This window comes from Procambarus clarkii, chromosome 49 (genome assembly GCF_040958095.1).
Source record: "Procambarus clarkii isolate CNS0578487 chromosome 49, FALCON_Pclarkii_2.0, whole genome shotgun sequence".
NCBI classification, from domain to species: domain Eukaryota; kingdom Metazoa; phylum Arthropoda; class Malacostraca; order Decapoda; family Cambaridae; genus Procambarus; species Procambarus clarkii.
This window is the reverse complement of record NC_091198.1, coordinates 29,484,771-29,499,388: the sequence shown is the minus strand read 5'-3', so window position 1 is coordinate 29,499,388 and position 14,618 is coordinate 29,484,771. Positions and strand designations below refer to the sequence as shown.

The following is a 14,618-nucleotide window of genomic DNA, read 5'->3' as shown; positions in this document are numbered from 1 at the left end:
TGTCTTTTCTCTCATTTTTAAGATTAATTTATAAGACTACATTTTTCTGGCCCACCATACACCAGTGACATTGTGGCAAATATGAACAAATGTATACTTTCCCCATAACCTTGTCCTGAAATTACCAGCCATGTATACTTTCCCTATAACCTTGACCTGACGTTACCAGCCATGTATACTTTCCCTATAACCTTGACCTGACGTTACCAGCCATGTATACTTTCCCTATAACCTTGACCTAAAGTTACCAGTCATGTATTCTTTCACCATAACCTTGTCCTGAAATTACCAGCTATGTATACTTTCCCCATAACCTTGTCCTGAAGTTACCAGCCATGTATACTTTCCCCATAACCTTGTCCTGAAGTTACCAGCCATGTATACTTTCCCCATAACCTTGACCTGACGTTACCAGCCATGTATACTTTCCCCCATAACCTTGACCTGAAGTTACTAGCTATGTATAATTCCCCATAACTTTGTCCTTAGTTACCAGCCATGTATACTTTCCCATAACCTTGCCCTAAGTTCCCAGCCATGTATACTTCCCCATAACCTTGACCTAAGTTACCAGCCATGTATACTTCCCCATAACCTTGCCCTAAGTTACCAGCCATGTATACTTCCCCATAACCTTGACCTAAGTTCCCAGCCATGTATACTTCCCCATAACCTTGACCTAAGTTACCAGCCATGTATACTTCCCCATAACCTTGCCCTAAGTTACCAGCCATGTATACTTCCCCATAACCTTGACCTAAGTTCCCAGCCATGTATACTTCCCCATAACCTTGACCTAAGTTCCCAGCCATGTATACTTCCCCATAACCTTGACCTAAGTTACCAGCCATGTATACTTCCCCATAACCTTGACCTAAGTTCCCAGCCATGTATACTTCCCCATAACCTTGACCTAAGTTACCAGCCATGTATACTTCCCCATAACCTTGACCTGACGTTACCAGCCATGTATACTTCACCATAACCTTGTCCTGAAATTACCAGCTATGTATACTTTCCCCATAACCTTGTCCTGAAGTTACCAGCCATGTATACTTTCCCCATAACCTTGTCCTGCAGTTACCAGCCATGTATACTTTCCCCATAACCTTGACCTGACGTTACCAGCCATGTATACTTTCCCCCATAACCTTGACCTGAAGTTACTAGCTATGTATAATTCCCCATAACTTTGTCCTTAGTTACCAGCCATGTATACTTTCCCATAACCTTGCCCTAAGTTCCCAGCCATGTATACTTCCCCATAACCTTGACCTAAGTTACCAGCCATGTATACTTCCCCATAACCTTGCCCTAAGTTACCAGCCATGTATACTTCCCCATAACCTTGACCTAAGTTCCCAGCCATGTATACTTCCCCATAACCTTGACCTAAGTTACCAGCCATGTATACTTCCCCATAACCTTGCCCTAAGTTACCAGCCATGTATACTTCCCCATAACCTTGACCTAAGTTCCCAGCCATGTATACTTCCCCATAACCTTGACCTAAGTTCCCAGCCATGTATACTTCCCCATAACCTTGACCTAAGTTACCAGCCATGTATACTTCCCCATAACCTTGACCTAAGTTCCCAGCCATGTATACTTCCCCATAACCTTGACCTAAGTTACCAGCCATGTATACTTCCCCATAACCTTGACCTGACGTTACCAGCCATGTATACTTCCCCATAACCTTGACCTAAGTTACCAGCCATGTATACTTCCCCATAACCTTGCCCTAAGTTACCAGCCATGTATACTTCCCCATAACCTTGACCTGACGTTACCAGCCATGTATACTTCCCCATAACCTTGACCTAAGTTCCCAGCCATGTATACTTCCCCATAACCTTGCCCTAAGTTACCAGCCATGTATACTTCCCCATAACCTTGACCTGAAGTTACCAGCTAAGCCTTGGCTGGTAACACCGAGCAATTCATCCATCGTAGAGCGCTACACATTAAACTTTTCCATGAAAAATCTGTCATTATGACGAGGATAATTTAATCACATCTATTGACTAGCTTCCGTATATATAGTAAATGTACATACTGATTGTTCCTTGCTTACTGCTAATGTTAAGGTTGTTGAAATATAATTGCAGTATGAATGCCAGTAACATTAATGTTGAAATTCTTAAGTCATATAAGGTCTAGATAAACAATCCAAGAAAGTCCAAGAAATAGTCCAAGAAATGGTCCAGGAAAGCGTTACTTATCTGTTCATCACATTTCTGTCGGTGATGCGTGAATATGAGTCAAGAAAACAAATCCAGACATCAGGATATGCAACATTTCTTTCATCACCGTGTAGTCATTCTTCACTGTAGCTACATGAGTGAGTGGAATCATCAGGAGTATAACTGACAATAAGTCGTGGTACTGGGGTAAGATGCGCGGCTGGCAGTTCCTTAATCCCTGGTTTGTCATCTCATTTCTCCACTTGATTTTCTCATGATAGGTAATCTTAGGTATAGCTTTCATCCTGGTAGTCGATCTTAGTAACAGCTTCCATCATAATCGTCAATCTTAGGCACAAACTCCATCGGGGATGTTAAGCTTAGGATTAGCCTCCATCATTTTAGTCAATCGCAGAAAGAGATTGACCAGACCTTGACCAGATTGTTTGCCAGACCTTGTGACTGACTATTATGTTAGTCAATCTCAGGAATAGATTTCATCATTGTATTACATCTCGGGAACAGCTCTCATTAAAAGTGTCAGTACCATTAAGGAACTATGAAGATCTTCACTGACGAAATATGGAATTATGTAGCCTCAAGACCTTCCTTAAATCCATTTGCTACAAAAGTATTCGTAAAATATAGACTTGGTTGTCATGTATTTACAATCTAAACAAAATATACTTGTAGGCACTGAAGAAGGACTGTGTGCCAGACCTTGTGATGTAGTGCAGTCTTGATGTTTCTTAATAGTCAGTGTTGGTGTGAGTGTTTGGGATATTCTCACAAAGAGACTCCATCACTTATTGCCATCATTATTACAATTAAGCCAACTATTTGACAGCACAATTTAAAAGTTCATATTCTGATAAATAATGTCTTAACAGTTATTTATCTATATTGCAGTGAGAAAAAGAAGAAAATTGAGAAACAGCAGGAAGAGGTAAGTAAATATTAATTAGACTCTTTATCTTTCTATATTTCTGACCAACTTTACACACTGTTTACAAACATAAAATATATTCTATCCAACCTAAAGTTTTTGATAACAGGTATTACACAATCGTTTCCTCAGTTCCTGCATTTTCTTCCGACATTTTTATTTTTTTTATTTATATCCATTCATTAAGAATTCGTGTTATGACCGACAGGAGGGGTTACCAGGAGGGGTTACCATTACCGGGGTTACCATTACCGGGGTTACCATTACCGGGGTTACCAGGAGGGGTTACCATTACCGGGGTTACCAGGAGGGGTTACCATTACCGGGGTTACCATTACCGGGGTTACCATTACCGGGGTTACCATTACCGGGGTTACCATTACCGGGGTTACCAGGAGGGGTTACCATTACCGGGGTTACCATTACCGGGGTTACCATTACCGGGGTTACCAGGAGGGGTTACCATTACCGGGGTTACCAGGAGGGGTTACCATTACCGGGGTTACCATTACCGGGGTTACCATTACCGGGGTTACCATTACCGGGGTTACCATTACCGGGGTTACCATTACCGGGGTTACCATTACCGGGGTTACCATTACCGGGGTTACCATTACCGGGGTTACCAGGAGGGGTTACCATTACCGGGGTTACCATTACCGGGGTTACCATTACCGGGGTTACCAGGAGGGGTTACCATTACCGGGGTTACCAGGAGGGGTTACCATTACCGGGGTTACCAGGAGGGGTTACCATTACCGGGGTTACCAGGAGGGGTTACCATTACCGGGGTTACCAGGAGGGGTTACCATTACCGGGGTTACCAGGAGGGGTTACCATTACCGGGGTTACCAGGAGGGGTTACCATTACCGGGGTTACCAGGAGGGGTTACCATTACCGGGGTTACCAGGAGGGGTTACCATTACCGGGGTTACCAGGAGGGGTTACCATTACCGGGGTTACCAGGAGGGGTTACCATTACCGGGGTTACCAGGAGGGGTTACCATTACCGGGGTTACCATTACCGGGGTTACCATTACCGGGGTTACCATTACCGGGGTTACCATTACCGGGGTTACCATTACCGGGGTTACCATTACCGGGGTTACCATTACCGGGGTTACCAGGAGGGGTTACCATTACCGGGGTTACCAGGAGGGGTTACCATTACCGGGGTTACCAGGAGGGGTTACCAGGAGGGGTTACCATTACCGGGGTTACCATTACCGGGGTTACCAGGAGGGGTTACCATTACCGGGGTTACCAGGAGGGGTTACCATTACCGGGGTTACCATTACCGGGGTTACCATTACCGGGGTTACCATTACCGGGGTTACCAGGAGGGGTTACCATTACCGGGGTTACCAGGAGGGGTTACCATTACCGGGGTTACCAGGAGGGGTTACCATTACCGGGGTTACCAGGAGGGGTTACCATTACCGGGGTTACCATTACCGGGGTTACCAGGAGGGGTTACCATTACCGGGGTTACCAGGAGGGGTTACCATTACCGGGGTTACCAGGAGGGGTTACCATTACCGGGGTTACCAGGAGGGGTTACCATTACCGGGGTTACCATTACCGGGGTTACCAGGAGGGGTTACCATTACCGGGGTTACCAGGAGGGGTTACCATTACCGGGGTTACCAGGAGGGGTTACCATTACCGGGGTTACCAGGAGGGGTTACCATTACCGGGGTTACCATTACCGGGGTTACCAGGAGGGGTTACCATTACCGGGGTTACCATTACCGGGGTTACCAGGAGGGGTTACCATTACCGGGGTTACCATTACCGGGGTTACCATTACCGGGGTTACCAGGAGGGGTTACCATTACCGGGGTTACCAGGAGGGGTTACCATTACCGGGGTTACCATTACCGGGGTTACCAGGAGGGGTTACCATTACCGGGGTTACCAGGAGGGGTTACCATTACCGGGGTTACCAGGAGGGGTTACCATTACCGGGGTTACCAGGAGGGGTTACCATTACCGGGGTTACCATTACCGGGGTTACCAGGAGGGGTTACCATTACCGGGGTTACCAGGAGGGGTTACCATTACCGGGGTTACCAGGAGGGGTTACCATTACCGGGGTTACCAGGAGGGGTTACCATTACCGGGGTTACCATTACCGGGGTTACCAGGAGGGGTTACCATTACCGGGGTTACCAGGAGGGGTTACCATTACCGGGGTTACCAGGAGGGGTTACCATTACCGGGGTTACCAGGAGGGGTTACCATTACCGGGGTTACCAGGAGGGGTTACCATTACCGGGGTTACCAGGAGGGGTTACCATTACCGGGGTTACCATTACCGGGGTTACCAGGAGGGGTTACCATTACCGGGGTTACCATTACCGGGGTTACCAGGAGGGGTTACCATTACCGGGGTTACCAGGAGGGGTTACCATTACCGGGGTTACCATTACCGGGGTTACCAGGAGGGGTTACCATTACCGGGGTTACCATTACCGGGGTTACCAGGAGGGGTTACCATTACCGGGGTTACCATTACCGGGGTTACCAGGAGGGGTTACCATTACCGGGGTTACCATTACCGGGGTTACCAGGAGGGGTTACCATTACCGGGGTAGGGGCCTCGTAGCCTGGTGGATAGAGCGCAGGACTCGTAATTCTGTGGCGCGGGTTCGATTCCCGCACGAGGCAGAAACAAATGGGCAAAGTTTCTTTCACCCTGAATGCCCCTGTTACCTAGCAGTAAATAGGTACCTGGGAGTTAGTCAGCTGTCACGGGCTGCTTCCTGGGGGTGGAGGCCTGGTCGAGGACCGGGCCGCGGGGACACTAAAGCCCCGAAATCATCTCAAGATAACCTCAAGATAACCATTACCGGGGTTACCAGGAGGGGTTACCATTACCGGGGTTACCAGGAGGGGTTACCATTACCGGGGTTACCATTACCGGGGTTACCAGGAGGGGTTACCATTCAGTGGGCAGGTTTCTGTCCGTTTGTCTCACTCCCATTCTACCTTCCTCACTTTTTCATTCAACCTCCCTCCCTACCTTACAGATTTGTCATTCTACCTCCCTCTCCCATTTTCTTCCCTACATTAGGTTTCCTCCCATTCTACCTTTCCGTTCTTTCTCGCAGAGGATAAAATCTGCTCAAGTAGCTCTTAATCAACATTATCGGCGTTCAGTCAACATTATCGACGTTGGATCAATGTATTCGACGTTGACGCAACGTCGATAATAGCTAAGGCATCTGTTGGCAGCAGAGACATCTGTTGGAAAACACTGGAGTATCAAACCCACATTCCAGACTTGAAAGGAGTTGCAGGTTGTCGCAGGAGGAGCCAGTCCTACTTAAAGACTGATATAGGTTGCTGGTTGTCGCAGGAGGAGCCAGTCCTACTTAAAGACTGATATAGGTTGCGGGTTGTCGCAGGAGGAGCCAGTCATACTTAAAGACTGATATAGGTTGCTGGTTGTCGCAGGAGGAGCCAGTCCTACTTAAAGACTGATATAGGTTGCGGGTTGTCGCAGGAGGAGCCAGTCCTACTTAAATACGAACATGGGGTCGTCCCCAGCCATCCTATGACCCTCGCAATACAACCACAATTCAGTGTTAAGTCGCGTGACACTGACGGCAACTGTCTGGCCGCCAGCCTCAGACAGATATTCTCTCTTATCAATTTAGACATTTTATTTAGAATATGGTTCCGTGTTTTGGTTACTTCCTGTCAACCTCTGGAGGTTTAGTAGATTACAACTTATGCTTTTATTATTACAATAACAACAGTGTATTTTGTAACAATTTTGGTGTGTGGATGTTATGGTCTTGCAAGGTCACTAAGTTGGGTAGCGTGTCAGGTATGTGTACTTATATTAAGTCCTGAGCATAATTCCAGCCTAAAGTAAACAAACTCAGTGTCTATACACTATACATAAAGGACTAAAGCTTTGTGTATATATCAGCGTAGTATAATAAATGTTGAAGATGCCTTGTGTTATCATAGTAAATACCATACCAGTCCGTTTTCTCTGGGTAAAGAATCCGTTTGCTCCTCATCTCCATCACTGTTTATTCATTATAGTATTTACACCCACTTATAATGACTACTATATACAGGAGTCAATATTATTGGATATAAATACTCTACCCATTTCCAGTTTTTAAAATAGCAAAAATATTAGTTTTAGTAATGCTACTTGACACATTTGCAACTTGTCGATTACTATATTGGTGGACAATAGGTTAATTAGGCGGTTTACAGAGAATAAATCACATTAATAAAGTGACATTCTTTGATGAAAATTAATATCGTAAAGTAAAGATGAATAAAAAAATATGACGACGTTTTGGTCTCCCTGTGCGACTTGATAAGTTCCTAGATGGACGGAAACATCGTCGCTCTTCTTTCTTTCCATGTGTGGGTTTGGTTATCAGGCTTCACCAAATGATTTATATATCCATTGTTTATGTCATTGATTCATACCATTACATGTAAGGTGCGCTCTTATGAACGTATCTCAGTGTCTAGCCGGTAAATTACTCTATCAATAACGGCGTACGTCATCACCTCCAACCCTCCAGAAGATGAGAGGAAATGTCAGCGCTGTGGAGAAATGCCCGACAAACCACTGGAACATTATCTAACACAGTGCAGAGTTACAAGCCGATTAAAATTTCAACTTAGATTCAACAGAGCAGAAGAAGTTGTTAAACACATGGGGCAAAATCTTACTGAAGCGACCATACGAGTCATAAATACTCCACCTAGGTAAAACAGAACCAAGCAACACTTAGTTGGCCAGCCAGAGGCTTAGGGCCCGCGCAGGAATTTCGCTGCCAAAAAAAATCCAACCAGAGATCAGACTGACAATATGAGGGATGATGTTATCCAGCAAGATAGTTGGAAAGTCGTGGTCAATAGGGTAAACCCGGCCAACTAGGAAGGATGGCATCATAACCATATAGAAATAGTTGAAACTTCGTACTCTTTTTCAGTTTTGAAAAAGAACTTGAGGAGAACTGAGCACGTTGGAAAATGTTCATAAATGGTAGGATATTGATGGTTGTGGATTCCCAGGTGGGGAATATTTTGGTCTTTGCGAGGTTTCTGTCTATGCTGAGCTGGTCTTAGGACATCTGCATTATCATTTGACACATTAACGCCCTGTCAACCTCCCCACCTGGTAATGTCCTCGGAGCGGATCACTGGAGTGTTTAATCTCGGGGAATAGACTGGACATTAAAAACAGGTAACCGAGAGGCAAAGGAATGCTTCGAAGTGATGGAAGACTGCTTGGATACTGGAGTGAAAAATAATGTAAGCAATATTGTGGTTGACAAAGGTGGCGTGTGTAGTGGATGTAATAGAATATTTGGAAAAATTTAACAAAAACTTATCAAAGTCCAGCTGTGTCTCTAAAAAGGACAAAAGCAATTTAACATTGAGAAATGTAAATTCCTTTACCTATTTAAAGACAAAAGGTGCGGTATACTTTATCAATCAATACAGTCATGGACAATAATGCAGTCATGGAGTCATAGTTAGCAAGGCTAAAGCAGCAGTACATTAATGCTGGAAATAAGCAGCCAGGGGGCTGGGATTTATGGTAAGAATCATCAGCACTAGACAATGTCATCCTTCAGTTATGTCTAACACCGATGAGGCTAACCTTGGACTGCGCTGTACAGTTGTGGTCGCTAGCCTACAGAATGGACATCTTAATGACTCACTTAACACTCGCTGGAGAAGGCAGGACAAGGCCAGAATATGACCAAGGTTCCCACATAAAGAACAAGGGAGATTATAACAGGGTTGTGAAAGTGTAGTAGCTGGTCAGTATCCGCAAGACTGGGTACAAGCTAGATAAATACTGTTTACCAAGCATAAAGGAAAGTACCTACAAAACTGGAAACAAGCTAGATAAATACTGTTTAGTATATTGGAAAGTAGCTGCTGAGGAATAGGTTGTGTATGAATGTAGTTTAACAGGACTCAACAGTTAAATCGGATAAATATAATGTTGAGTGGCGTAGTAGTAAATGAACTATCTTGTTCAGCCAACAAACTTGCTGCAGCGCTCCTTAATTCTTATGTTCATTGAATTTTTTTTTAATTTTGTGTCATTCAGGAGAGTAAAATGTAAGACTTCCTAATATAAATAAGAATGTTCCGGTGAGGAGGGTTACCTTTGTCTGCCGTGTTACAGCTTGGTAACTTGAGTCCAGTCTGTAAAACTATAAAGAACCTGCACTATTTATAGCAATGTAGAGAACTATAATAATTGCGTTATTATCTTCAGTACTATATTAGCACATGGTTGGGTGGGTTTTTTTATGTTGAAGTCCGCTGTACAAGTTTGTTACAATTTACTGATAGGATATGTTTTATTTAACATACTGTAACAGGAAGAATTTTAGTATCTGCATTAACTTTCAGCAATAACAATATTTCCTTGTATCAAAATTAAGACAAATTGAGCAAATAAAACTTGCTCCATTTGTTGTATATTTACTCTTGCTTACTTTCAGGAAAAGACTGAACCCACTCTGGACTCGGTAATTGATGAGTTGGATAAGCTTTGGGAGGAAGAAATATCACCAATGGAGAATGCGGCAGCAGTTTTCTTGTTGAAGTTGCTGTGAGTTTAATTTGCTACTTTAATAATGTGGGTAATATTGATGTTAAAAGTTCATAAAAAACAATTATGGAAGGTTTAGATATATTTCTTGTAATAAGATAAGTAATGGAAAACTCTGAATAGTTGGAGGATGACAAAATTGACAGTGAGATTAATGGGTGGTGGGAGAAGTGGAACGGTTTACCGACAGTGTTCATGGACAGCTGACTCCTAGACATAACAGTAAAAGGTCTAATCCCTTTATGCTCTTTTCCATGTAACTGAAACCAAGTAGTTTATTAAATCGGTTACCTTACCTTGTGGTAACCTTGAGATGATGATGTTACCCTTCGGGGCTTGGTGTAACTGCGGCACTGTCCTCGACCAGGCCTTCAATCGCCTCGACCGCGGTTCCCATACTCTTCCAACGGCATCTTGCACCTCAGTATATAAAGGTGTCCGGCCGTGTCTCCCTTAAAACATATTTCATCCATTATAAACACGGCCATAATATTAGAAGTAAGTAATTATCAAAAGAAGGCACCAAACCGGGAAGGCTATGTAGCACCATCAAAGACGCAAAATAATCAGAGGGCGCTAAATATCACCAAGGATGTCAATACGAGAACAAAAACGCATAAGGCGAACGATATCAAAAGTATCCGAGTCACCAAGAATTCTATCGAGGGACAGGTGACCGCGAGGGGCGGTCGGAAAGCAAGACATACGCTCGTCCTGGAAGTCAGGACATTCAAGAAGGACATGCACGACCGTAAGAGGGACAATGCAACTAGGACAATAAGGAGCAGGGCGGCGCTCCATCAAGTGACCATGGGTTAAGCGAGTATGGCCAATACGCAACCTCGCCAGAGCTGTTTCCCACCGCCGGTTACGGTGGAAGGAGGACTGCCACGAGGAAACACAACATTTAAGAGTACGTAGCTTGTTACCAGTAACAGACAACCAAGAAGCCTGCCAACGGGTAAGGACTGAGGAATGGATAACCGGGTAAAAGTCGGAATACGGAATGCCCTTACGAGAGATGGGACAAGAGCGGACAGCTTCCTTGGCGGCAGCATCCGCACGCTCATTTAAAGACACACCAATATGGCTGGGAACCCAACAAAACTCAACCGACTTAAATTTACTATGAACGAGAAACAGCCAATGCTGGATCTCGACAACCACTGGATGAACTGGATTAAAGGACCCGAGAGCCATGAGGGCACTACGAGAGTCAACAACAACTACAAAGGAAGACTGACAACGAGAAAGTAGGAGACGAAGAGCATAGAGAATAGCATAAAGTTCCGCTGTAAAGATGCTAGTCTCCGGAGGCAAGCGACACATATAAGTGCGATCAGGAAAAACAACAGAGTAGCCAACACCGTCCGCTGACTTAGACCCATCGGTGAAGACAGAAACGGAGCGGGAGTGAGAAGAAAAGTGCTCGAGGAAAAGGCGTTTTAGAACCGTAGGAGGGGTAAAAGCTTTAGTGATACGGGTCAAGGAATTACAAAACCGCGGAAGAGGGACCCTCCACGGGGGCAAAGAAGGAACAACACGAGGAGAAACATCAGAAATACGAACGGAAAGAGAATCCTGCAGGCGAGATAACCGGACAGAAAGAGGGAGGTGGTGAAGAGGAACAGGAACCGCAGGAGGGGTAAAAGTTAAAGCACGACAGAGGCGAGAGGAAGGATGTTGCAAGGACCGCGCAAGATAGCGAAGACAGTAGCAATCACGGCGGTCCTGGAGAGACAGGAAGCCAGTGTCAACATACAAGCTAAGGACGGGAGTCGAACGAAAGGCACCAGAACTGAGGCGCAACCCAGTATGGTGCAAAGCATCAAGACGGCGAAGAGTAGAAGGAGAAGCAGACGAGTAAGCAGGGCAACCATAATCGAGCTTAGACAGGACGAGAGAGGAATGTAAAGCAAGGAGAGTGCGCCTATCTGCCCCCCAAGAAGTATGGGACAAGACCCGAAGGAGGGTAAGGGCCTTAGAGCACTCAACACGGAGGTAAGAGATATGGGGAGACCAAGACAAACGAGTGTCAAGGAATAACCCCAAAAGCTTCGCGGAATCTTTGTATTCAAGGGGATGACCATAAAGTGACAAAGAGGGACGAAGAACAACCCGTTTCCGCGTAAATGTCATGGCACAAGTCTTAGAAGTAGAGAACTTGAAGCCATGATCAGTGGCCCAAGACGACACGGCATCAATTGCAAGTTGAAGCCGGCGTTGAAGGAGAGGCGAATCATCACCCTGACAACAAAGGGTAAGATCATCGACATAGAGAGCGGAGAAGACACCAGAAGGAAGAGAGGAAAGAAGACCATTGAGGGCAACCAGAAAAAGAGTAGTGCTCAGAACACTACCCTGGGGCACACCTTCGTATTGCTGAAAAGAGGGAGAGAGAGCGGTACCAAGGCGCACCCGAAAGGAACGACGAGAGAGGAAGCTGCAGAGAAAGAGAGGGAGATGACCACGAAGGCCAAAAGAATGAAGTTGAGATAGGATATGATAACGCCAAGTGGTGTCGTAAGCCTTTTCCAGGTCAAAAAGGACGGCAACAACGGAGGTCTTCGCAGCAAAAGCAGTACGAATATAGACCTCCAAGTTCACCAGGACATCTGTCGTGCTGCGGCACTTGCGGAAACCAAATTGAGAAGGGGAGAGGAGGTGATGGTGTTCCAGGAACCACATCAGACGAACGTTAACCATACGTTCAAAGAGTTTGCAGACACAACTTGTGAGAGCAATAGGGCGAAAGTCCTTAGGGGAAGTACCCAGAGACCCCGGTTTGCGAACAGGGAGGACAACGGCATCGAGCCAGTCCTCAGGGACTGATGACGACTCCCAGATCCGATTATACAGACTCAGTAAATACTGAGACGTGCTCGGAGGGAGATGGCGAAGCATCTCATAATGAATACCATCGGAGCCCGCCGCCGTAGAACCGCAGAGGGCCAGGGCAGAACGAAGTTCAGAGAGAGAGAAGGGATCATTATAGGGAAGCTGAAGATGAGTGCAGAAATCTAAAGGACGAGACTCAAGGACAGGTTTACGAAGAAGGAAAGATTGGGGAAGATGAAGACCAGAGCTAACAGAAGAAAAGTGGGAACCCAGTTCGGAAGCGACCTGCAACGGGTCCGCCACAAGAGTATCATGGAGGTGAAGGACCGGTGAAACATCGGGAACGAACTTACCCGCTATCTTGCGGATACGCTTCCAGATCTGGGCCAGAGGGGTTTCGGACGTAATTGTTGAGACATAAGATGCCCAACATTCACGTTTAGCCGTACGGATGGCCCTACGGGCCACCGCACTCGCTTTCCGAAAGAAAAGAAAAGAATCGGTCGTCTGCCTACGGTGGTGCCTCTTCCAGGCTGCACGCTTACAGCGGACAGCCCGAGCACAGTCCGCATTCCACCAAGGAACGCACTTCCGTGGACCCCCGAGAGGAAGAGCGAGGAATAGAGCGGAGGGCAGCGTTGAAGACAGTGTCATGAAAAAGGAGGAGAGCGCGAGAGAGAGGCAGAAGGGAGAGGTCAGAGAGAGCAGCACTGAGGGTAAATAGGGTCCAGTCTGCCTTAGCAAACTGCCACCTAGGGAAAGAGAGGGAAGGGCGAAAAGAGAAAAAGGAAACAAGGATGGGGAAATGATCACTTCCATGGAGGTCATCAAGAACCTGCCACGTGAAATCTAAGTAAAGAGAAGAAGAGCAGAGAGAAAGATCAAGACAAGAAAGGGTGCGAGTCCGAGAGTCCAAATGAGTGGGCTCACCAGAATTCAGAAGAGACAGGGAAGAAGATAGGAGAAACGGCTCAAGGAGGCGACCCCGGGTATTCGTCAGAACGTCACCCCAAAGAGAATGACGACAATTGAAGTCACCCAGCAGGAGCACAGGCTCCGGCAAGGAGTCTAGGAGGTGTTTCAAATCAGGAAGAGAGAGCGGGACACTCGGGGGGAGATAAATAGAACAAACTGTTTACCATTTCCTCACAAAGATACGAGCAGCAGAACAATGGAGAGGCGAAGGAAAAAGTAAAGGAACAAAGGGAACATCTGCACGAATCAAGAGAGCAGAAGAATTAGAAGCCCCAGCAATGGCTGGGGGGGGGGGGAGAGAAAGGAATAGCCACGAAAACGACCAGGACGAGCACCAAGCATTGGCTCCTGGAGACAGACACAAAGGGGCGAAAACCGCGAAATCAGAAGTTGGAGTTCGAGGAAATTGGCGTAATAACCTCGAACGTTCCATTGAAGAATGGACAACGATGAGAAGAGAAAGGACAAAAAAAGAGAACAAGGAAGAAACAAAGGCGAAAGAGCAACAGAGCACGTTAAAGAATATCAGGGTCGGGATCAGGGTCAGCAAAGTCAGGGTTAGGGGGCATGGGTAAACTGAGCAAAGACGGAGGGAAGGAAACGGGAGAACAGATCAGAGGTGGGCGGGCGGGGTCCGGAGGAGGAGGAGGAAGAGGAGGAGACAACGGAGAGGAGCAGTCAAGGACAGCAGTAGGAAGAGGGGGAGTAGAAAGAGGGGAGCGCACCTCAGCAAGAGCAGCAACCGAAAGGGAAGCAGGGGCCAAAGAAACCTCCATAGCAGGAACAGGGGGCGCAACCACTGAAACGGGAGGGGAAGGAGCAACAGAGCCAGAAGTAGGAGCTAAGGAAGAAAGCGAAGCCTTCTTACCCGCCGGGGAAGAGGAAGGAGAGGAGCCAGGCTTACGCTTCTGACTTAAAGAGACAGGTGTCCCAGCAACTACGTACCGGCAACGGATTCCAGTGTCTCAACAGAAGCCGAACGAGAGCACACACGACGGCCGTTAGGAGAGCGATGGACATCCGCCTGCACCGACAGGCGGCGGGGAGAGCCGATAG

General features: G+C 46.4%; 1 protein-coding gene across 1 annotated transcript in view; it reads left to right on the top strand.

The window, feature by feature from the left end:
* LOC138351364 (uncharacterized) overlaps nt 1-14,618 on the top strand; it is a 173,617-nt gene that overhangs the window by 116,095 nt on the left and 42,904 nt on the right. The window contains exons 4-5 of the mRNA XM_069303157.1: nt 3,096-3,132; nt 9,640-9,749. Coding sequence (XP_069159258.1) covers nt 3,096-3,132; nt 9,640-9,749 — 147 coding nt within the window. The remainder of the gene's footprint in view (nt 1-3,095; nt 3,133-9,639; nt 9,750-14,618) is intronic.